Source organism: Rhineura floridana, chromosome 1 (assembly GCF_030035675.1).
Source record: "Rhineura floridana isolate rRhiFlo1 chromosome 1, rRhiFlo1.hap2, whole genome shotgun sequence".
Classification (NCBI taxonomy): Eukaryota; Metazoa; Chordata; class Lepidosauria; order Squamata; family Rhineuridae; genus Rhineura; species Rhineura floridana.
Window position 1 is genome coordinate 136,334,131 of NC_084480.1, and position 24,874 is coordinate 136,359,004.

Sequence of the window (24,874 nt, forward strand, 5' to 3'; positions counted from 1 at the left end):
TGTCTGTGTAACACCTATTCAAGCAAGAAATGAACAGTCTGAGCTGTCTTCCTTCAGTCTGGCCATCCCTCTCGTATTTTCTACGTCATGTGCGTGCACAGCTGGCCCAGAAACAGCTAAGACGTGTGGCCTTGGCCCTCATTTCAAAAGTTGTCTGCAAGCAATTTCTCAAATTTCAGGTGCAAGATCTGTTCCTCCTCTGGTAGCGGACTGGGCAGGAAAGGGGCTGGTTGCACCCAACACTGGCTTTGGTCCCACCCCCAGTCAGCATGGGGCCTCCAACAAAAAAACAATTGCCCAGCCCAGCCCTGGTGCTAAGTAGTTCATAAGAATCAAAACTGGTTCGAGCTTTAAACCCTCCTATGCATTCTCATGCCATAACGGAGTAAATTTTTTCTGGGCCATTACAATTCACCTTCCCTCTTGTTACTTACCTGCGTGTTTTCTTCATATCAGGGTTTCCCTAAAATGGCACTGGGATCCATTACACACCAGTTACAATTGATGGAATACAAGTGACGCACTGCATATACAGTATATCCAAGCTACTTTTATGTCGGTGAAGAATTTAAGACAATAAGGCGCTGACAATTCATTACTGTTTTATTTGCACTACCCAGGAGGTTTTCACTTGAAGGGACATGTAAACAAAGTTGCAATCCTAACCACGGTTATTGGAGACTAAGCCCTATTGAAAAGTGGGTCTGGCTTCTGAGAAAAGATTTATAGGACTGAAGTGTGGGCAAGACAGGTAGCCCCTCCAGATGTTGGAACTAGAACTCCTATCAGCCTCAGGCAGCACGGCCATGATAAGTGGTGGGGTTGTCACCCAATCACCTCTGGAAAGCATCACATTAGCAATCCCAAGAGTAAAGGAATCTTATTTGTGAAGCCTCACAGGAATTCTCACCGGAGTCCTTACAGACCAGATAACATACCTGCATTACAAATATCCTTTAGACTATAAAATAATAAGAGTTTAATATTTTTACATGAAATTGGAGTCACGTGCACCTCATGGTCTGAAACAAAGAGCAACCTAACTGGGGTCTGGTTTGACCTTACTATCAGATTGCTACAGGGCTTTTGGCTAGGGCAGGAGGGTTATGTTTAAAAGGCACAAGGAAGAAACATTTAGAGTTCCTCTCCACTATCCCAAGACAGGGTTAAACAAGCTTAATTGCGTGTGGAATGGTAGTGGGGGTGTTTCTCTAGTGTGGCACTCAATGTTGAATGCCTTTGTCAGGTATTAGGTTGTAGCCAAAGGGAATGAAAGAAGATTCAGACACATTATTTTCATTAATATTATTAATTCAATTTACATACCGCCCTTCCTCCCAAGGAGCCCAAGGGCAGCAAACCTCATACCTGAACTAGTAGAAACACATTGAAATGCTATACAACAAAATTGCAGAACAATTCTAGTGTTTTAATGAGAACATGCCAAAGTTCCTATGGAGCAAGAAAACATATTTGTTTTGCTCAGTATTTGCCCATCACACTGCTAACAGCACCAAGACAAACTGTTTCCATTTTTTTTAATAGCAGGGATTTAAAACACATAGTGTATCCAAATACAAAGCAGGCCATTTTCTGGCTAACAACTGTAAATATCGCAACAGTAATTTTAAAATACATTTTCTCACCAATTTTGTGCAGTAAGAACTACAGTGCAATTACTGTGAGGTTGTTGTCGTCAACAGCACCAAATGCAGTACACAAATCTAGTAGCAAATAGCATCCAGATGCTTGTTCGGTCCAGTCATACAAAAGACGTCAGTGACTTTACCAGTGCACACAAAAAAGTCATAAAATGTTGGAAGCACATTGCTTAATGGTGTTTGCCTCAAGTACTTTTCAGCTGCCTGATAACAAAACTCAGTATAATGTTACATGGACACTCAAGAGTCCAGTAAATTTTCTGGATACTCTAATTACAATCTCCCAGAACAAACCACTTAAGAGGAAAATTTAGCATTGAAAGATGTAGGGGGGAGGAATGAAACTTCCTTTTAAAAAAAATCCTCTCTCTCTCTCTGTCTCTCTCACAAACACACACACACACAGAGCTACTTATAAAAGAAAAACATTTGAAGTCACAACCTCCTTACCTAAAGAGGGCAATATTCAATGTTAGTCATATCCAGAGCTGACCCATGGAAATCAAGAAAGGTACGCTACTTATGTCCATTGATTTCAGTGGTTCTACTCTGAGTATGACTTAGCTGGATATAATTCTAAAGCACGGCTACACAACTTCTAACCCACCATGCCAAGCACAGACACCAGCCATGTATTCTGGCCTAGCAGGCAACTGAGGGGAAAAGGAAGGGGAGCTCCCCGCAAGTGGTCCCTTCCTACTTTTATTTCCTGCCAGGTAATTGGCAATTCCATCCTGGTTTTTCCATCCCAGGCAGGCCACAGAAACACCTGGTTTAACAGGCCCCTGATCAGCAGCTATACATGGCTGATATACTTAGCTTGGTATGTTGCACAAACCTAGCTCTACACCTAGGTAGCATTAGACAAGCTGAGATGCCAAATTAGATGGGGAAACCTGTCTAGAATGCAATTTCTATTTAAATAAAATTACAGATATTTTAGAGGAGTCTGCGTTCTTACTACATTGTCTGTCTTGATTGAAAAATACACTCAAAAAACCCCACAACCTATATGAATTTGAGTTTCAATCAGTTTCATTGTCCCTTAAACCCAGCAAGGAAGAGAGAATCTCATGTTTACAAACCATTTAATAGCCAAGTGGTTCCAGTGACTAAACGTAGAAAGATTTGAAAACCTAGTATGAAAAATTTTGTGAAAACTATAAAACTACTTGTGATTACAGTCAAGTGTGAAAACTTACAAATTTGTGTCTGCAAGACAATTTGGCAAGCAGTATTATCAAGATTTTTTGTTGTTGTTAGAAGCTTAAGCTGGTTTCTTAGGAGGTTTGATAGCACAAACCATTGTTTCTTTCAGTTATTGAATACATTATCTTTTCACAAAGATGGTTTATGCTGCTCAACTAGATTAAAATCTAGTGTATTGAAATATTGGGAGAGTAGCCCCCTGCTGTGAAATGAAAACATCAGGGTACAATTTAGCCAAAAATGAAGTCCTAAATGTGCATTCTTAAATCTCACCCATTGGATTTTAATATGCTCAACTCTGCTGGATCATCTCCCAAATAAGTTATAATCAACAAAAATAGTCAATTCCAACAATCGCATTTGGCTAGTGCTAGAAAATATTTAATCAAGCTTTTAAAAAGTTAGTATTGTTTTCTTACTAGAAAACGTATTTAAAACCACAATAAAAATTCCTTGTACAAGTAAAATCACAATATAATCTCTTATTTTTTCAGTTACATTTGATAGAAAAAATTTAACATGATGCATCTCTTTCAAAAACCAATTCTTGTTTACAAAAAAAAAATTCAGAGGCTACATAGAGCCACATGGCAGTTGCAGGAGTTGTCAATAGTACAAAAAGTTCATGGGCAGTGTAGCCTGCAAGAGCTTCACCAAACTGGGAGCTTGCACAGGAAACCTTTTACCATGTTGCAGCAAACCATTTGCTATATGAATTTCCTTATACACAATTGTCATTTCACATCATTAGGGGGAAAAAGTTACATGTTTATGGGCTCACACAAACAAGCCAGTGTCGGCCATCCACATCACTTTCTATACTTTTATTCAGATTTCTTTGCATGCCTTTTCTTAACACTGTCACCCGTCTCTCCTGAAGTAGTATGATCATAGTCTGAGGAGGCACCGTTGTAAGGTACCTTGGCCTCACTCTTAGCTTTCGGAGAAGCTGCCTGCTGACCAAAGAGGAGGATACCCAGCACCTTCTCAAATGAAGCAAACGGAGAAGATGCACATTCCTTTAGCATCATGAGTGCCTGCAACAAAAAGCACAAGAAGGGCATCAGCTCTGCAATGAGACTGGACAGAGCTAAACTAGGTATTTTCTTTCTGTATGGTAGAACTGGTGTCTTTGCATGTCTAAAAATAACACACTTTGATACTGCTTTTCCTGGCAGCTCAAAGCAGTTTGCGACAGTAAAACAAAAAACAGAATAAATAATACAGCCCTACAGTGACAATCCAGTGATGCCTGCCTGCTTGTGCAATACTAGGACTTCCTGTTTGTCTTCTCTCCCCACCCCCTCCAGCCTCCCGTGCACCTCCAACCCCCTAGAGCAGATTTTGAAGGCAAGGCTCAATATTGGCATATTCCTAAATATCGTGAACTTAGCCAAATCTTCAGCAGGCCTTGCCACTAAAATTTATTTATTTGTTTATTTATTAAATTTATTAGTTGCCCATCTGGCTGGCTGTCCAGCCACTCTGGGCAACGTACAAAATAAAAACATACAAATACATTAAAACATTAAAAATCTCAACAATAATAATAAAAACTAACCCACCCCAAAAGCCTGCCTAAAGAGCCAGGTCTTCAAGGCCCGGCAGAAGCTCATCATAGAGGGGGCATGGCGGAGATCATTTCGGAAGGAGTTCCACAGGGTGGGGGCCACAATTGAAAAAGCCCGCTCCCTAGTCCTCATCAGTCTAGCTGTTTTAACTGGTGGGATAGAGAGAAGGCCTTCTGAGGCTGATCTTGTTGAGCAGCATCCCCGATGATGTTGGAGGTGCTCCTTCAGATAGACTGGGCCGAAACCGTATAGGGTTTTAAAGGTCAGAACCAACACCTCGAATTGGGCCCAGAAAACAACCGGTAACCAGTGCAACTCCTTCAGCACTGGAGTGATGTGATCTCACCGGCGGCTGCCTTTAATCAGGCAAGCCACCGCATTCTGTACCAGTTGCAGCTTCTGTACCGTTTTCAAGGGTAACCCCACGAAGAGCGCATTACAGTAGTCTAGGCGAGAGGAAACCAGGGCATGTACCACAGATTGGAGCAGATGGTTGGGAAGGTAGGGGCACAGCCTCCGTATCAGATGGAGTTGATACAGCGCCGCCCGGCTCACAGCCGAGACCTGAGCCTCCATGGACAGCTGGGAGTCAAGAATGACCCCCAGGCTGCGGACCTGGTCTTTCAGGGGCAATTGTACCCCATTAAGCACCAGGTCAACATCCCGCAACCTTCCCTTGTCTCCCACAAACAGTACCTCAGTTTTGTCAGGGTTCAGCTTCAGCTTATTCCTTCCCATCCAGCCACTCACCATCCCATCAGGTAGTTAATAAATATCACATGTAGACCTGACAGGGGCACTGGGGTTGTCATCGGCATGTTAGCCATGAGAAACTGCAGTCAGGGTTGACAGTGGGTGGAAATATAATGGCCAGTCACACAGTAGTGTGAGGACTAAACTTCAAATTAAGTGTCTCATCAGTTTATGGAAATGAATATTTCTCCAACATTCCTGGAGGGTCCCCTTCTGTTCTTTGGGCTTTTTAGAGGATAGATGTGGATAAATTACATATCACTACCATTCAAAAATGTTCACCACTGAATTTCAGAATGCTTTAAAAGAGGGGTGACTAAAATTCCATAGGCCGACAGCCGCATTCCTTGTTGGCGAATGTCAGCAATGGGCGTAGCCAAAGCAAGCAATGGGTGTGGCCATCCCACACAGACAACAATGCACTCACAATGTGCACACACACTTGCATGTCTGTTCATTGACCCCTGCTCTACTGCCTTCCTGCTCTCTTCCTCCTACTCCAAACAAGAAGGAGTAGTCCAATCTGCTCCAATGTTTCCTGAATAGCAAATCAGATTGCTGCTTCCTTTTTCCAGAGTATTCTGACCTGTTCCAATGTTTTCTCTACCAATGCCTTTTGGTTCTCATTGGCTCGCTTGCTCTTTCCTGAAAGCAGTTCTTAGGTTGGACACATGTTGCTTTTCACCGCTGCTGACAAAACTGGTGGGTATTAGAGGGCCAAGAAAGGCTTAGAGGGGGCTAAACCAGACCCGTGGACCAACAGTTCACCACCTCTGTTTTAAAAGTGACCACAGAACTTTAATTATTTATTAAATTTATATCCCACCTTTCCTCCCAGGAGCCCAGGGTGGCAACTTTGTATTTGAATTGTTAGTTATCAGAGGTCGAAAAGTTTATTCAGGAACAAACTTCAGAAAAAGGCCAAGATCACAGTACTGATTTTGTGTGGTTTTAAAGCAATCATATCTAGTATATGAAGATGAATTACTGGAACCGTTAATATAAGTGTTTTAAGTCCTAAATGACTTAGGCTCCAATTATCTGAAAGACTGCCTCCTTCCCTACACACCATCTTGGGTGTTGGGATCGGCATGGGGGGCTTTGGTAGTTCTACCACCATCAGAGGTTCAAGGGGTAGCCTGGGAGAGGGCATTCTCTGTGGCAGCCCCTAAGTTGTGGAATTCCCTCCCTACAGAGGGGCATATGGCAATACAGTTTTCAGCAAATGCTGAAAATGCACCTCTTTATCCTGGCCTTTGACACTTGAGATTAGAGATGCGAAGACCCAGGAAAAAGAACAGAAAAATGGGGGAAATGCCCCCAACATTTTACCCCAACATTTTCTAGTTTTTTCCTAAAAACCCCACAATTTTCCTTCAACATTTTCCAGGCCTTCACATCTCTACTTGAGATATATACTCTTAGGATTCTCTCGTGTTGTGAATGAAAATGGTTTTAAACTGTTTTTAATATTGTATTTTATATATTATTGTGATTGACCCTGGGATCTTCTGGTGAAGGGCAGGTAGCAAATCTTAACAAAAACAAGTAGATAAAAGATGCAGAAGAAAAAAAACAGAACAGTCTATACATTTTTAGAGTACCTATAGTTACTCATATCAATACATCTTCAAGCACCAAGAACTCTCAAAATTCTTACCTTGTTGACTACCAAGAAGATGGTGTAAAACAACATGAGGTTGGGTTTTGCTACTGGAAGATAAAAGGTATGCTGCATTGTGAAGAGTACAGCTCCTACCAAGCTTACTTTCACAGGACTGAATTTAAAAAAAAGACACAAAACACAAAAGTGAGGCATATTTCTCAATCCCCCTCTCCCCCTACAATAAGGAGTTCACAAATCTCTGAACATTGCTATTAACATTTTTTTATTTGTAAATAATTCCCACCATCACCACTCCAGAGGCATTTAGGTTATCTAACGGGGCTGAAAAAACTTTTAATCAGTAAATCCATCAGCTAAAGTTTTGGCCAGCTCGTTGAGAGGGTTCCGTTTCAATTGGGTGGTTTCAAGTTAGGGGTATGGTTGTTTCATTTTTAAGGCTCTTTTGGCTTTGGTGTGTTGCAGTAAGAATGAATGAAAGGAAAATATTAAAAATGGGCATCCCTTCTAACGATGTGTGATAGCTTCCCCTTATTAAGTTGTTGTTTTAACTTTCCTCTAGTGACTTTTTATAAAATCACCTATATTAAGATATATATGATTGGTATGATTTCTATACCTCTTTTCTGGTAATGCACTTAAAGCAGTGTACAAAATCAGATACAGCAAGTAAACAGCAATTAAAAACTAGAAAAGCATCATAGCTATAGTTCAAAAGTAAAGCCAGCTCCTGAAAAGACAACAAAACCACGCTGTCATCTGTTGTTTGCAGAATGCCATAGGAGAGAAAGCTTAGTGAACAGCCTGTGAACCCATGTACTAACAGAAAAGGTTCTGCTTCTTATGAAAGAGTGGCTTACAAATGTGTACAAACTTGAAAACAGGGCTTCCCTGCTGGCTGATCTTAAACATTACAGAGATTCATACGGGAAGATGCATTTGCTAAGACACCAAAGCCCTAGACTTTTAAGGACTTTAAAAGCAAACACCAGAACACGAATCCCAGAAACACGAGTTTACTTAAAATTTAACAGCTCAATTAAATTGGTTGAGTTGTTAAAGGACAAACAACTGAACAACTGAAAAATCTATAATAAAACTGAAAGTGCTACAACATATAAGAACTGAGACATAATTTCTAATAAGATACAGATTTGGATTTTATTCAACATGAGGATTTCTGTATTTCCTATGGTGCACCTGTTTTTCTTGAATCTTTACCACCACCTCCATTTGGCATTTATACAGTACTTTGAGTGTTTTAAAGCACTTCACAAGGTTTGTGAGGTAGCCTGACAATATTGCCGACGGGCATGCCAAGCCGATAAAAGCTTGCCAGAAGTCAATCAGTGAGTTCATGGTTGCAGATTGTAACAGACCAAAGTTCCACTCCTCTGCGGGACATAAAAGTGTCTAGTTCTTGAATGTTTTTGTCTTCACCTTCATTTACCTGGGGGGATCCCTGACACTTCCCTATAAAATAGGTCCCTTGCTAAAGGCATGTCATATTCTGCTCAAAAATGTCTAAAACTGTGGCTTAGAGCAGGGTTGGGGAACTTCAGGCCTGGGAGCAGAATGAGGCCCTGCAGGCCTCCCTACCTGGCCCTTTGGACTCACCTTTACCCAAGCCACACCTCTCACTGGCTGTACCCCACGGCCTCCTCGAGTGTTTTTGCCTAGCTGGGATGTGTTTTTGAACTGTGACAATGCGTCTCGCTTGCCTGGATGGAGAGGAGGAGGTGTAGCTCTTTGTACAAAAGTGGAAGTCACATTCAGTGCACTGCGTTAACCTCTGGTCCTGCTCACCATAGGCGTGTGACAGTTCCCAAGGAAGGAATTCAGCCCTCCCACTAAAAAAAAATCCCCACCTTTGGCTTAGGAGTTACAGTGCCTTCCAAAAGTAATCAGATTCCTGACCAATGCTCTCACATTACTAAATTACAAATGGTACATTGTAATTTCATTCTGTATGATATTTTAATTTGAAACACTGAAATCAATTATTGTGACATTGGTTTTATGTTGAGAAATGTTTGTAAGAAACAAACTGAAACATGTTGCTTGCATAAGTATTCATCATACAGACATTAATATTTGGTAGAGCCACCTGTCGCTGCAACAGCAGCTTTAAGTCTTTTGGAGTAGGTATGTACCAACTTTGCACACAGTGTCGGAGGAATTTTGGCCCATTCTTCTTGGCAGATTCGCTCCAGGTCCTTCAGGTTGGTTGGATGTCACTTGTGGACCGCAATTTTCAAAGAGTGACACAGATTCTCAATTGGATTGAGATCCAGACTTTGACTGGGCCACTGTAGGACATTCACCTTTTTGTTCTTAAGCCACTCTAATGTTGTTTTGGCCTTGTGCTTGGGATCATTGTCCTGCTGAAAAGTGAAGTTCCTCCCAAGCTTCAGTTTTTTAGTGGACTGAAGCAGGTTCTCTTGCGGTATTTCCCTGTATTTTGCTCCATCAATTCTTCCTTCAATTTTAACAAGATGCCCAGTCCCTGCTGATGAGAAGCATCCACACAGCATGATGCTACCACCTCCATACTTTACTGTAGGGATGGTGTGTCTTGAGGCATGGGCAGTGTTAGGTTTGCACCACACATAGTGCTTTGAGTTTTGGCCAAAAAACTCTATCTTGGTCTCATGTAACCACAAAACCTTTTCCCACATCGCAGCTGGGGCACTCTCATGCTTTGTGGCAAACTCCAGACATCCTTTCAGATAGTACTTTTTGAGTAACGGCTTCTTTCTTGCCACCCTCCCATACCAGCCAGTGTTATGCAGAGCTCTTGATATGGTTGACTGGTGCAGAATTACTCCACTCCCAGCCACTGAACTCTGTAGCTCCATCAAAGTGATTGTTGGCCTCTCTGTGGCTTCTCTCACAAGTCTCCTTCTTGTTTGAGCGCTGAGTTTTAAGGGACAGCCTTTTCTTGGCAGTGCCTGAGTGATGTGATGCAGCTTCCACTTCCTGATTATCCTGATCCAACTGTGGTCACTGGGATATCCAAACACTTGGATATTATTTTGTACCCTTTTCCTAATCTATGCATTTGTATTATATTATCTGTCACTTCTGTAGAATGTTCTTTGCTCTTTCCTTCAGATCCACAGCCTGACTAGTGATCCTTCAACAGTGGGGGTTTTATCCTGACAATGTGACAGCAACTTTAATGGTTCACAGGTGGAGGCCAATGGTAAGGTAACTGTGTCCTCAACAGGGCAATTTCTTTCATCTGGGTAAACTGGGACCTTCGACAGCGCAGCGGTTGAATACTTATGCAAGCAACGTTTCAGTTTTTTATGTTTCTTACAAACATTTCCCAACATAAAACCAATGTCACCTTACTGATTTTGAGTTTCAGTGTTTCAAAATAAAATATCATACAGAACAAAATAACTACATACCAACTGTAATTCAGTAGTATGGAGCATTGGTCAGGGGTCTGAGTACTTTTGCAAAGCACTGTATGTCTAATCCAGCACTACGCTGCATAGTGCAGTACCAGAAAACCATTTTTAAAGTCTTACTAAGTTTTCAATTCCATGATTTTGTCACAAGAGTGGCTCCTTGCAAACACTTCTCTTTTCATTAGCTTTAATTTGCTGCTTTAAAATTTAAAGCGCTGCTATTCCTTAGTTTTAAGAGAGAAAAAAGTATCTGTGGTGCATTAAATTGACAAACATATTTTTCATCATAGCTGAAGGATTTAGGTCACACACACCAAAAAAAAAGAAAAAGACAGCTTATACCACAATGAAAGCTGGGCAGGGAGGTTAAGAGGGAGAAGAGACAAAAAACAACTTTTGGCAAGGGCTCCGCTGACATTTCTGAGTTTCTCTCCTGTCATTCTTTATTACCTAGGATAGTGGAAAGGAAGCAGGGGGCCCAAGTGCTTTGGCACCCCTGCTGCATTTATCACACTAGAAGTCGCAACCCTGTTTTCAAAATAATCATTTCTGCCAAAAAAAAAACCCTGCCAGGAAGTCCCAGAGGAAGGGCAAAAGGACTTTTAAAATGCCCACTGTGAGCTCGTTTCCCCTTTGGAGCGGCAACTGGGGCCTGCCAGCCTGCTTTAGCTCTTTCTGTACTTCCTATGGCAGAAGTTAAATTGGGAGTGATTTAACATTCCCAATTTAGCTTCTGCAAACCTGAGCTGAAAGCTGTAACTGAAGCAGTATTCCCCATGCGCCAGAAGGATGCTTCATACAGCATACTAATGCAGCTTGTCTTCGAAGCAGGCTCTTGCATCCCCACAAAACCTGAACTTTTCATTCCCGATGAATTTTAGTCACTGTTTTGAAGTTGACGTTTTGTCAGACACTAGTGAAGCGTCCGTCACTGTGACTGGCAGGGTGCTTGTGGATGCTTCAGTAAAAAGGCAGAGCTGGTACACTGCAGGGACTCTTAGCAAGATTCCTGTTCATGTAGACTCGGGATGCAGAACATGTGGCCCTCCAGATGATGTGAGACTACAACTCCCATCATCCCTGACCAGTGGCCATGCTGAGTGGTGCTGATGGGAGATGGTGTCCAACAACATCTGGAAGACTACAGGTTCATCACCTCTGATGTAGACAAAACTATCCCATGTCAGTGTTTGGGGGGGGCAGTTTAGTAGGTAAGTCCAGTGTTTAACTTTATTTTTCACCTTGATGAGTGATCAATGGAATTTCTCTTGCGTAAGGAATGGGTAACAGATCACACTTGAGGTCAGTGCTGCTATGGCTCAACTTGCCTGTCCTACTCCCCACACACCTGGTAATCCCAAGCATCTGTAGGTGGGATGGGGAAAGGATTTTGCTATTCCCAACACTCTTGCTCCCTGTGAATCTGCTGAATACACTTGCCAAGGATTTTTTGTTTGTATTTATACCCCACTTTAACACTAGACACTTACAGCAGGTTAAAGAACGGACCAGTTCAGATGGAGTTCTGGATAAGCATTAGACCCATACACTCGCTCCCCCATCCTAAGCTCACATGGCAGCTTTTGCGTTTTGCTTGAATTCCAGTTTTCCCAAGTACATCCAAACTTGGAAACTGCGATTTAGGCTACAATCCTATACTCATCTGGGAGCAAGTCCCATTGAACTCATGCTCTGAGTAGACACGCATAGGATTGAGCTCTTATTCCCTGCTTACTAACCAAGATATGAAGTCATAAAAGGAAACAAAAATAGACTGAGCTTTTATTTATTAGCCCACATCCTGCCCATTACCCCTTCTAGGTAATAATTCAAGGATTTCACAGAGCTTGGAAAAGTTACTTTTTTGAACTACAACTCCCATCAGCCCAATCCAGTGGCCATGCTGGCTGGGGCTGATGGGAGTTGTAGTTTAAAAAAGTAACTTTTCCAAGCTCTGGGATTTCATCACCTCACTGGGACTGGAGGAAGAGAAAAGACACAGGTGGGCATCATCAGCATACTTATGACTTCTAGTGGCTTCATTTAAGTGTTACGGCATGGGGCATAAGTTTGACTATGTAGCAGCCCCCAGCACTAGTCCCAGTGGAAGAAGATGCTGTCAACATCCTTATGGACCCAACAGTCCAACAGGGAGGAGGAGAACGCCAGCTCTCTGTTGCCTTGTTCTCCTCAGGCCCTCCCCCAAGATGAAGCCCCCTATCTTAATAGGCAGTACAGTAAAAGGTCATTATAAGGCGGGGTGGGGACAAAGGATGCACCTGCACTATAGGGGTTCCACATTATGATGAAAACTCCCCTGAAAGCATTTGAACAGCTGTGGCTGTGGGGCACAGCAGAACGGAAGAAGCGGGAAGTGGGTAACGCTGAGAGAAGAACAAGTTAACAAATTAAACTCCACAGACAATAATTGAAAGGACTTAAGAAGTAACCAATACTGAGAAAAAGGCTTAACTGATAAACGATCCCTAGAAAAAAAGCTGCCAGGAAGGGAAAAGGGCGAGAAATTGGGGCGGGAGGAAGTCAGAAGAAAAATTAAAATCTGACAGGAAAAAAAATGGATCAAAAGCACCCAGGGAAGCAAACAGAAGGGCTCACCAGGGAAAGCAACACCGAGGATGAAGAATAAGGTAAAACGAACAGAAAAAGTAAACTTGAAAGTGAGGCTGATATAAGTGGAGAAACCTTCCCCAGTAGCATTTCAGCTCAGGCTCACCATTAAGGTTTAAAGCCAGTTCCTACACAGGCAATGAAGTGGGGAAAGTTGTTTGGAAGGATGGGAACCTACCTCATTTTTTGATCTTATGAGTTAAAAGATATGTACTGTACAAATGTCTGTACTGTATATTGTATTTGGGGGACACAGTCATACCAGTGATATATCTGAATCCAAGTGAGAAGCATTATAATGAGCTTCCACTGCAGTGCAGTTTGGTAATTTAAGGTGCAATCCTAATCCCACTTACCTGGTAGTAAGCCCCCTTGAATTCAACAGACTTCTGAGCAGAGATGATTAGGATTGCAGCCTTAGACTCTTAATCATTTTATTGGGGGCTCTCCTCTTCAGATGGGAATGTGTATTACTTCACTTACTTCCAAATGAGATAAGCAAGCTCTGCTGTGTTTGTGGGACCCTCCTGCTCATTCTGCTGAGTGGGACCCTGGATGTCTGTCTCAAGGTGCTGCCCTGACAACACCACTGCTCAAGGGACAGGGAAACAGCAACAGGTGGAGGGAACTGCAGGTGTGTGAGCAGAACTGAGGCAGGGGCCTGCTTGTAACAGACTGACTACCTCGATTCTGCTCATAGCAGATTTTTTTGGGTTCCTCAGCAACAAGTTGGCATGGACAGCATTCCCTCAAGGCAGAGAGTTTGGAACACACTAATTTATTGTTTAAAAAGTCATGTTACTGAAGAGCTACTCGTACAGAGCTACTTTCAATACAAAGAAAGAACATTCCCAGGACTCTGCCAATTGTTATGTGCTTTTCACTGACTTACTAGGACATGTTCAGCAGTTCATTTGTTTCAGGCTTCCATACACCTCTCACTAACTGTTCAAAGTTAGATATTAGGCCGCCACCAGCTCCTATAATTCAATGAGAAATTATTACATGCATAAAATTGGTTCAAAAAGATCTGACACTCAATTCTGCTTTTAGTGAGGACAACTGCAAAGCTGTTCCCATTACTTGTAACTTGGGTTTCAAGTTATAGGAATGAATGTAATAACCTACTTTGCAGTTATTGAAATTGGATCCTCAGTTTGAGACCCCTTCGAAAGCACCCTATTGTCAGGGGCAAGCTCTAATATTTCATGGAAAAAAATAATTCATATTTTGTCAAAGCTTAACAAAAAAAAGTATGAAGGCATCAGCCAACACCACTTGGTACTCTGGATTTCAGAATTCAGAACTGCCTCATTTAGTAAGAACACAACAAGCTTCAAAAAGAAGACACTCCTATATCTTATTGGACTTAAGGAAATACACAAGTCTCTTCTTGCTTATAAAGCAATAGCAACATGCACATTATCTGTTCAGTAAGGGTTAGCAACCACAAGCCAGGATTCAAATCTGGCTCACAGCCGGGTTGACTTCCTCTCTTCCCTGTTGCTACTCTAGAGGCAGACACGGAGGATGTAACTAATGAGAACAGCCCAGTCCTGTAAATATCTCATGAAGGTTACTGTTTGAGTTATGTGCCTTCAAGGGTGATTTTCTTCCAAAATTCCTTGGCTGTTCCATTATCCAACGTATGTTTGCAATATGATCTCTGGTACCTCTTCCTTTTCTAAATCCCATTTGGACATCTGGCATTTCTCACTCCATATATGGTAACAGCCTTTGTTGTAGAATCTTGAGCATTACTTTACTTGCATGGGATATCAAGGCAATAGTTCAATAATTACTGCATTCCCTGGGATCCCCTTTCTTTGGAATTGGAACACATATCGAAGGCTTCCAGTCTGTGGGCCATTGTTTAGTTTTCCATATTTGTTGATAAATTTTTGTCAAAGTTTGGACAGATTCAGTCTCAGAAACTTGTAGCAACTCCATTGGTATGCCATCTATTCCTGGTGATTTGTTTCTTCCAAGTATTTTCAGTGCAGCTTTCACCTACCATACAAGTCTATGCTCCAACGGCCAACAACAATTGAAGAGGAAGTAGAGAGATTTTACACAGAAATACAGGAGGAATTTTTTTAAAAAAGAGATTTTACACATTACCTCTGGCCCAGCCAACTACTATCATTATCATCCAGGCATTGTGGTAGTGGCTGTGAGCATGAGCAACTCCGCCGGTTATTTTCCATGTTCTAGTCACTTCCTTCATCCCTGCAAGCATCAGTCGTATAGGTAGAAAAGAGAAACAGCGGTAGGCTAGATCATGCGGACAAAAAAATACAAGATACCTAAAAAAATTGAGGGGAAAAAAGTTTCAACCTTAGCTACTTCAAGATGTTTGTCATGGAAGCATGCTAACAAAATGAAACAAACTCAGAACTGTTTTAAAATGTAGATGTTAAGAAATCATTGCTGTAGTATTAGGGCTGTCAGCTGGTTAAAACATAGGCCTCAAATAAAACAATGCTTTAAATGTTAATATGCAGCATCTAAGGCACACTGCTGAAATACAAGGCAATTCACTCCTCCCATGCTCCTTGGTTATAGTTCATGGTTTGTTTGGAGTGAAACAAACCGTGAGGCACAGTTCAGACACAACACTTGGCCAAACTATGCCTTAGTTCCCAGCAGCGGGAGCAGAGAAGGAGCGAAGCAACCACGGTTTCAGCAACATGTTGCAGCACGCTGCACATTCACCTTTAAACGGTAGTTTAGTTTCATTGCAGATGCTGTCGTTTGCAGGACAAGAAGCCTGGAGCTCAGCTTGCCAGCATTCTTTTGAATGTGTTGTTTTATAATGCTGCATGCAAGCAGGGCACCAGCAGAGATGCTGTTTAATAGATAAATAGATGCTTGGATGTTTGCTTTCTGGGCAAAGGGTTAGCCAACTGCCTTCTGTACCATTCATCCAGAAACTTTGAAGGCTATCGCACGCGTGCAGAAAGGTTCACAGCATTTCAAGTTCAACAAGAGGAACCTGCAATGCTTCTGTTCAGGCTTCCAACCAGTCAATCATGCCCTCTAGCAGGATCCTCCATCCCACTCCCCCTCCTCAGATTTTCTATTTTCCCCTCACCAGTATTCTACGTCCAATAAGCATACTCAATACTCATTGTACTGTAGGGCTCTTTAGGATGCGTTTTCTTCCTTGTTAGTCTTCTTCTAAAGAGTTTGTTATCCCATTTGCCTGTGAGGGTTCTCTTTTGGCTACAAAGGGATTAGACTTATTTCAAGCTCAGAATCAGAAAATGGCAAACTCTACCCAGACAAGGTCCATCTTTAGACAGGTTCTTGTCCAGCTTGATAATGACTTACATGTTCGGCACTACTAAAATAACACAATTTTATTCACTGTGATGATAGCATTAGACCACAGCGCTAGTTTAATCCAACACAGACACTGTGCTTTTGTACCACCAATGACACCACTGCACAACTTTAGTAAGACTGCCAAAAGTAATTAACATCAATACCAAGGTCAGCTGAAAATGATTTTCATACTGTACTGGGTTTCCACATTGTGAACTTGTCAAATACAGGGCTCAAGAAACGTCTGGAAACATTCCCAGTACAATGTTGATGCATTTCTACACTGAAAGTTTATAGTGCTTCAAAAGTTTGAGTTCTGAAATTGACCAACTTAGTGAAATTGACTAACTTGGTAAGGATCTGCAATGCGCTCAAATTAATTTGAATGAGTAAGTTTGCTAGACATTTATTTATTTTATTTATTCCTTACATTTATATACTGCCCCATAGCCGAAGCTCTCTGGGCAGTTTACAGCAATTAAAAACACATATACAAATTTTAAAACACAAAAACAATTTAAAAACACAATTTAAAAACACATGCTAAAATGACTGGGAGAAAAGGGAAGTCTTGACCTGGTTCTGGAAAGATAACAGTGTTGGTGCCAGGCGCACCTCATCAGTCACCATCATTCCATAATTTGGGGGCCACCACTGAGAAGGCCCTCTCCCTTGTTGCCATCCTCCGAGCTTCCCTCCGAGTAGGCACCCAGAGGAGGGCCTTAGATGTGGAGCGTAGTGTACAGGTGGGTTCATGTCGGGAGAGGCATTCTATCAGGTGTTGTGGTCCTAAGCTGTATAAGGCTTTCTAGGTTAAAACCAGCACCTTGAATCGAGCTCGGAAACATACAGGCAGCCAATGCAAGCGGGCCAGAATCAGTTTTATATGTTCAAACTGTCTGGTCCCTGTTACCAATCTGGCCGCTGCATTTTGCACAAGCTGCATTTTCCAAACAGTCTTCAAAGGCAGCCCCACATAGAGCGCATTGCAGTAATCTAACTTGGAGGCTACCAGAGCATGGACAACTGAAGCCAAGTTATCCCTGTCCAGATAGGGACATAGCTGGGCCATCAACTGAAGTTGGTAGAAGGCACTCCGTGCCAGCAAGGCTACCTGAGCCTCAAGTGACATAGATGGTTCTAGGAGAACCCCCAAGCTACGAACCACTCCTTCAGGGGGAGTGCAACCCCATCCAGGACAGGTTGGACATCCACTATCAGTTTATTAGCCCTCATTCAGTCCACTGTTGCAGCCAGGCACCGGTTCAGCACATTACAGCCTCACCTGAAGAAGATGAAAAGGAGAAGTAGAGCTGTGTGTCATCAGCATACTGATGGCAACACACTCCAAAGCTCCAGATGACCACACCCAACAGTTTCATGAAGATGTTGAACAGCATGGGGGACAGAACTGACCCCTGCAGAATCTCATACTGGAGAGTCCAGGGTGCCGAGCAATGTTCCCCAAGCACCACCTTCTGGAGCCGACCCTCCAAGTAGGAGAGGAACCACCACCATGCAGTCCCTCCCACTCCCAACTCAGCCAGTCTTCCCAGAAGGATACGATGCTCGATGGTATCGAAAGCAGCTGAGAGATCAAGGAGAATCAACAGTGTCACACTCCCCGTCTCTCTCCCGACAGAGGTCATCATACAGGGTGACCAAGGCTATTTCCATGCCAAAACCAGGCCTGAAAACCGACTGAAATGGATCCAAATAATCGGTCTCATCCAAGAGTGTCTGGAGCTGGCCTGCCACCACTCATTCAAGGACCTTGCCCAGGAATGGAACATTTGCTACTGGCCTATAGTTATTAAGATTTTCTGGGGCCAGGGAGGGTCTCTTCAGGAGTGGTCTCACTACCGCCTCTTTCAGGCAGCCAGGGACCACCCCCTCTCGCAAAGAGGCATTAATCACTTTCCTGGCCCAGCCGGCTGTTCCATCCCTGCTAGCTTTTATTAACCAAGAAGTGCAAGGATCCAGCACAGAAGTGGTTGCACGAACCTGTCCAAGCACCTTGTCAACGTCCTCAAGCTGTACCACTTGACATGAGTAAGAGGCCATAGATTTTGTTTAATTTTTAAAAACACTATAACTGGAATGAAATTTTCCTTGTTTTTCCCCTTTTGTAACTTAATTTTTTAATTTTATTTTTGAATTATTGTAAAAACATCTACATCTTATTCTTCATAACGTATCAAGATCTGATGTTTTTAAAAAGTACACTGCATTAAAAATGCACATCTGCATAGTCCACAAATATCCCCTTAATATGATGCTTCCAATGTGCAAATGCTAAATTTTTTTAAGCCACAATATTTTGAGGAAATGGACTATGATCCCAAAATAGCACATTTGCTGATATTGTAATTGCATAAGTAACTCTCCGTACATACCTAAAAGGCCAGAGGCAATTACACGAACATTTTCTCCAACTTTGATTAATTTTCCCCACCATTCATTTCTTGAAAGCTACATATTCCCCCACACTGTTCCACCCAGCACAAGAGTGGAACAGTTACAAATAAAAGGCTGAATAGCCAGCCTTTTACTCACTGTCTTCTGATCATCTAGAATCATAGAATAGTAGAGTCGGAAGGGGCCTACAAGGCCTTCAAGTCCAACCCCTTATTCAATGCAGGAATCCAAATCAAAGCATTCCCAACAGATGGCTGTCCAGCTGCCTCTTGAATGCATCCAGTGTCGGAGAGCCCACTACCTCTCTAGGTAATTGGTTCCATTGTTGTATGGCTCTCAGTTAGGAAGTTTTCCTGACGTCCAGTTGAAATCTTGCTTCCTGCAACTTGAGCCCATTATTCCGTGTCCTACACTCTGAGACGACCGAGAAGAGATCCCGGCCCTCCTCTATGTGACAACCTTTCATGTACTTGAAGAGTGCTATCATATCTCCCCTCAGTCTTCTCTTCTCCAGGCTAAACATGCCCAGTTCTTTCAGTCTCTCCTCATAGGACTTGGTTTCCAGTCCCCTGATCATCTTTGTTGCCCTCCTCTGAACCTGTTCCAGTTTGTCTGCATCCTTCTTGAAGTGCGGAGACCAGAACTGGACGCAGTATTCAAGATGAGACCTAACCAGTGCTGAATAGAGGGGAACTAGTACTTCACACGATTTGGAAACTATACTTCTGTTAATGCAGCCTAATATAACATTTGCCTTTTTTGCAGCCACATCTATAAGCTATCCTTTTTGCCTCCATCCCTATAGACTTTCTTACTAGAGGCATTGTCTTGCACAGACAAATTTGATTGAAAATCAAGTGTATCAGCTGAGATACACTAAGTAGACGGAGATGCCGCTGGCTTACTTTCATATTCATCAGATGTTAGCAATTTCTCTCCATTGGCATGCAACAGGGATAATCCTTCCTCAGATGCTTTCTCTTAGCTTGTTTATGTGCCAATGGAAGTTCAGAGAAGCATTTTTTGCCTTCACTCCTTACAGATGATTGGTTTATTACTGGAAGCTGGCAGCCACGAGGCTACTATATGTACCTTGCTTTTCCCCTTTGGAGAGTATGCATACATTTTAAAACAGGGACTTTTATCCAAAAACATTCAGGGTTTCAATTTGGCATCCGACTGCTCTAACACAATTGAATCAGTCCCCCTGCCCTGGCAGCTGCATCGGGGAAAGGTCTGCATACCTTTTAAAACTCTTATTTGGAAACATTTTATCCAAGAAGGGTATTTTTTTTTTAGGCAGGTCAGTGTAACACAAAATATTTTGCTTATGAAGCAGATGTTTCTCTAACACCCTGTGCTGAAGTCTACATCAAGAATCAGCAGCTGGAGACCCCAATGCCAACTGCCAATCCAGAAGCAATAGGGGTATGTGGAAGAAGCGGTGGCTATAGAACTGTTTGACAGGCCAATTTAGGAAATAAGACAAGGTAGTTTGAACCACCACTTTCTATCCTCTCTCAAAATGGCCCGTGGATTAGTTCCTGGCCAGAGATCTGCAATAAATTATCAATTGCTCAACGGAGATTTTGAAGAGATTTTGCTTTAGAGAAATGCAATTAGTTTAGGAGAGCCACACATTCTTTTCATGCAAATGCATAACAATACATGTGCATAATTGCATCTGCTTTGATTCCATGTAATCTCCTGGTCCATGGGAAAATAGTACTGTATGATTCTTGCCAAATGTCTAAGTGATGTTTCCGAAAGGTACCAGTAGATGTCACTAGTTGACAACCATTGAAGAATCTGTAATGGCTCACTCAATGAAACAAAAAGTTTCATTTCAGATTTTATGCAACTCTGAGGCAGCCTACATCATTCTAAAGTCTGCTGTATTTTAATAGCTAATACAACATTCCTAAGCAGACAGTTGCTAAAGCTGATTGAAGTCATACATTGCCTTTGCTCATATATTTCCCTAGATTCTAGACTTCAGAAGCATTATGTAAACATCAGCAGATGTAAATAGGGTTGATCACAAAACTAAGCACTTAACACTTATCTCATCGGTTCTTGGTTTGTTCTGTGATTTATTTGATAATTATCTTCACAGTTTTCCTTTTGTTGTAGAAAAAATTACCTACTTCCCTCCCCTCCCCATCCACACCACTTCACACATCAAGGGGCTGGACCTTCTCTGACCCAATTCTTTGTACTTCATTTTTCAGAGGAAGAGAGAGGAGAGGTTTTCAGAAGGATTGAAAAGTGGTGAGTGGGCTTGCGTGTTCCAATGAACCCTATGAGTGATGCCGTCAGGAGTCATGTACTCCCAGCAGGGTCACCCATAGCGGTAAGGTCAAGGGAGAGGAACCAGACAAAGAATGATCCAAGAAAGTCCTCAACGGCAGAACAGGCGGAGGATAACAATGTGTATGTTACAACGGCTGTGAAGGCGGATGAAGGCTGCAGCAGATAAAAGACTTCCAATCGTCGTGGTATCCATGCCATTGGATCAAAGCCTTTTTCTGTCAAGATTGTGTGTTGATCGTCATGCACCGATCTCCCCACATAAAACAAATTCACGCACAGGCATCTTCCAACCAAACCAAACCATAAGTCCCATGGCAATTGCCAGATGGCAACAGGGGCAGGACTGTGAAATCCGGAAGCCCCTAGTCATGGACCGGCACATGGGCGCTGGATACAGATTCAGTCATCCTGGCTCAAGGACCGAGGAAGTTGAGTAGTTCGGCAGCTGTATCCACAACTGAGCAGTCCTATTCAGGATCCACTCTGCTCACCCCATATGGGGAGGGGGCTAGAAAAGGTGCCCTAAACATAGTCTGCCTCATCTCTCTCCCTGACTGGATTACTGCATCCAGTGGGGTCACCACTTAGCGGTCGCAAAAGACAAATGAACTTTGGAACGTGGAATATACGGACATTGCTGGGCAATACAGATAGTGAACGTCCTGAACGCAGGACTGCCATCATTGCGAGGGAGTTGAGACGTTTTAATATTGACACAGCAGCACTCCAACAAACTCGAAGAGTAGGAGAGGGACAATTGAGGGAAGAAAAAGGAGGTTACACCTTCTTCTGGAAAGGACTGCCTGAACAAGAACGATGAATACATGGAGTAGGCTTTGCTATTAAAAATGATCTTGTGAAGATCTTGTCAGAAGTTCCTAGGCATTAATGAATGACTCTCAACTCTCCGATTAAAACTCACCAAAAACCAATAGGCAACTATTCTAAGTGCTTATGCACCAACATTAGATGCCAATGAAGACATCAAGGAAAATTTTTATACCCAGCTGGACACCACCTGATCAGAGATACCTAAGGAGGCCAAAATTATCCTCCTGGACGATTTCAATGCAAGAGTTGGGCGTGATTTTGATTTATGACCAGAAACCATTGGGAAAGAAGGAGTTGGCAATAGCAACCTGAATGGAATTCTACTTCTGACTAAATGTGCAGAGCATAATCTTCTTATTACAAACACACTCTTTCGCCAGAAAGATAAATTTAAAACATCATGGAAGCACCCTCGGCTGAAGCACTGGCATCTCCTGGATTACGTAATTGTCCGTGCCAGAGATCGTCGTGATGTACTCCTCACCAGGGCCATGACGAGTGCCGATGACTGCTGGACAGATCACCGATTAATTCAATCCACTATGGCCATTAATATTGTTCCTCAACATAGGCTCCAAGGAAGAAAACCAAGGCGTAAAATGAACATCCACGCCCTTCAAGATCCTCTTAAGCAAGCTTGCTTTCAAACAGCTCTCAAGAAACATCTCAAAATGTAAGCTTGTTTTCTGGATGCTGAAGTTGCAGGCTGACCAATAACTCTTCCCATGGTAAAATGAAAAGGAAAAAGAAAGGGAAGATTGTACTAAGGAAATATTTATTTGATTATGTGTTACAATTTTTTAAATTGTGTTTTTAAATCGTTTTTTGTGTTTTAAAATTTGTATATTTGTTTTTAATGTTTTTAATTGCTGTAAACTGCCCAGAGAGCTTCGGCTATGGGGCGGTATATAAATAAAATAAATAAACAAACAAACAAACAAACATCTATCTACGGAACTCCCTGAAAACATTGAGGAACACTGGATTAAACTGAAGGCTTCCATTATTGCAGCATGTGAACAAACTATTGGATACCAAACTAAGAAACATCAGGACTGGTTTGATGAGAATGATAGTGAGATTGAACTTATCACTGACAAGAAAAGGAAAGCCTTCCAGATATGGCAAAAAGACATTAACTGTGCTGCTAAAAAAAACATCTATGCCAGTGCAAAGGCTGAGGTCCAAAGAAGAACTACAGAACTTAAGAACGCCTGGTGGATAAAAGCTCAAGAAATCCAGCATTTTGAAGATGCTCATGATGCACAGGGCTTTTTTAATGCCACAAAGGCCATCTACGGACCAACAAATTATGGTACAAATCCCTTACGTTCAATAGATGGTACCAAACTTCTAAAGGACAAAGAGTCTATTGCACTGCGTTGGAAAGAGCATTACCACAACCTCCTTAATCGTAACTCTATTGTGGCTGATGAGGTCTTCTCGTAAATCCCGCAACAGCAAATTAAAGATGAGCTTGCAGTATCCCCTAATTTGGATGAAGTCAGAAAAGCCATTAATCAAATGAAGAATAACAAAGCTAGTAGACCTGATGGGATTCCTGCTGAAGTCTTTAAAGAAGATGGGCCTGAACTTACACAACAACTTCATAAGCTCATCGAAAAAATCTGGATGAGGGAGGAGATCCCAGAAGACTTTAGGGATGCCATAATTATCACTCTTTTCAAGAAGGGTGATAGAACAGATTGTGGGAACTACCAAGGCATCTCTCTTCTAGCTACCACAGGTAAAATCCTTGCAAGGATCCTCGCAAATCGCCTACCTATCTCAGAAGACATCCTCCCTGAATCCCAAAATGGTTTCCGCCCTTCCAGGGGGACAGTGGACATGATCTTCACTGCATGACAGCTTCAAGAAAAATGCAGGGAGCAAAACCAACCTCTGTATATGGCGTTTATCGATCTGACTAAGGCCTTTGATACTGTAAATCGAACTGCTCTCTGGACCATCCTTCTGAAAATTGGATGCCCTGATAAATTTGTGAAAATTTTGCGGCTCCTTCATGACAACATGACGGCAACAATTTTGGATAACAATGGCTCTCAAAGTGATCCATTCAAAGTGGGATCAGGTGTCAAACAGGGATGTGTCATTGCTCCGACCTTATTTGCTACTTTCATCACCACGATTCTACACCTTGTTGAGGGGAAACTTCCCATTGGCATGGAAATCACATATCGAACAGATGGAAAGCTTTTTAATCTCAGTAGGCTGAAAGCAAAAAGTAAGGTAATTACAACCTCTGTGATAGAACTTCAATATGCCAATGATAATGTAGTCTCCGCACATTCAGAGGAAGATCTTCAAACTATCCTAAATGTCTTTGCAGAAGCATATGGAAAGCTTAGCCTCTCGCTTAACATAAAAAAAACCAAAGTGCTTCATCAGCAAGTGCGAACCAATCCCTCTGTAGCACCATCAATCCAGCTTAATGGTGCAACACTGGAGAATGTCGATCACTTTTCTTATCTTGGCAACCATCTCTCTGTAAAAGCTGACATTGACGCTGAAATTCAGCATCATCTGAGCTCTGCGAGTGCCACATTCTCCCGAATGAAGCGTAGAGTGTTTGAGGATCAGGATATTCGCAGGGAGACTGAAATACTTATTTAAAAGCCATTGAACTACCGACCTTACTGTACACCTGTGAAACATGGACCATCTATAAACGCCACTCCCAACTTCTTGAAAGAATCCACCAATGCTGCCTCTGGAAATTACTTGGGAAGATAGGTGGACTAATGTTAGCGTATTGGAAGAAGCAAAGACCACCAGTGTTGAAACAATGATCCTCCAACATCAAATTCGCTGGACCGGCCATGTTGTTTGAATGCCTGATTACCGTCTTCCAAAGCAGCTAGTTTACTCCCAACTTAAGGATGGAAAACAGAATATCAGTGGACAGCAAAAGAGGTTTAAAGATATTCTCAAAGCTAATCTAAAAAAATGTAACATGAGCATCGAGAACTGGGAAGCCTTGGCCCATGAGCATCCCAATTGGAGGTCGGCCATTATCAAACGTGCTATGGACTTTGAAGAAGCACGAGTCAGGGCAAAAGGGACAAATGAGATAAGCGGAAGGCACGTCAAGCAAATCCT

The 24,874-nt window shown here is 42.3% G+C and overlaps 1 protein-coding gene across 2 annotated transcripts in view; it reads right to left on the reverse strand.

Moving 5' to 3' along the window:
- Window positions 1-639: 639 nt before the first annotated feature.
- TMEM38B (transmembrane protein 38B) overlaps window positions 640-24,874 on the reverse strand; it is a 40,496-nt gene continuing 16,261 nt past the window's right edge. Inside the window, exons 3-6 of one of the 2 annotated variants that reach the window (XM_061633043.1) lie at window positions 14,987-15,171; window positions 13,758-13,845; window positions 6,855-6,972; window positions 640-3,907 (exon numbers count right to left, since the gene is read on the reverse strand). In XM_061633043.1, coding sequence (XP_061489027.1) covers window positions 3,695-3,907; window positions 6,855-6,972; window positions 13,758-13,845; window positions 14,987-15,171 — 604 coding nt within the window. In that variant the 3' untranslated portion in view covers window positions 640-3,694. The remainder of the gene's footprint in view (window positions 3,908-6,854; window positions 6,973-13,757; window positions 13,846-14,986; window positions 15,172-24,874) is intronic. The other variant, XM_061633032.1, reaches the window with a different exon arrangement.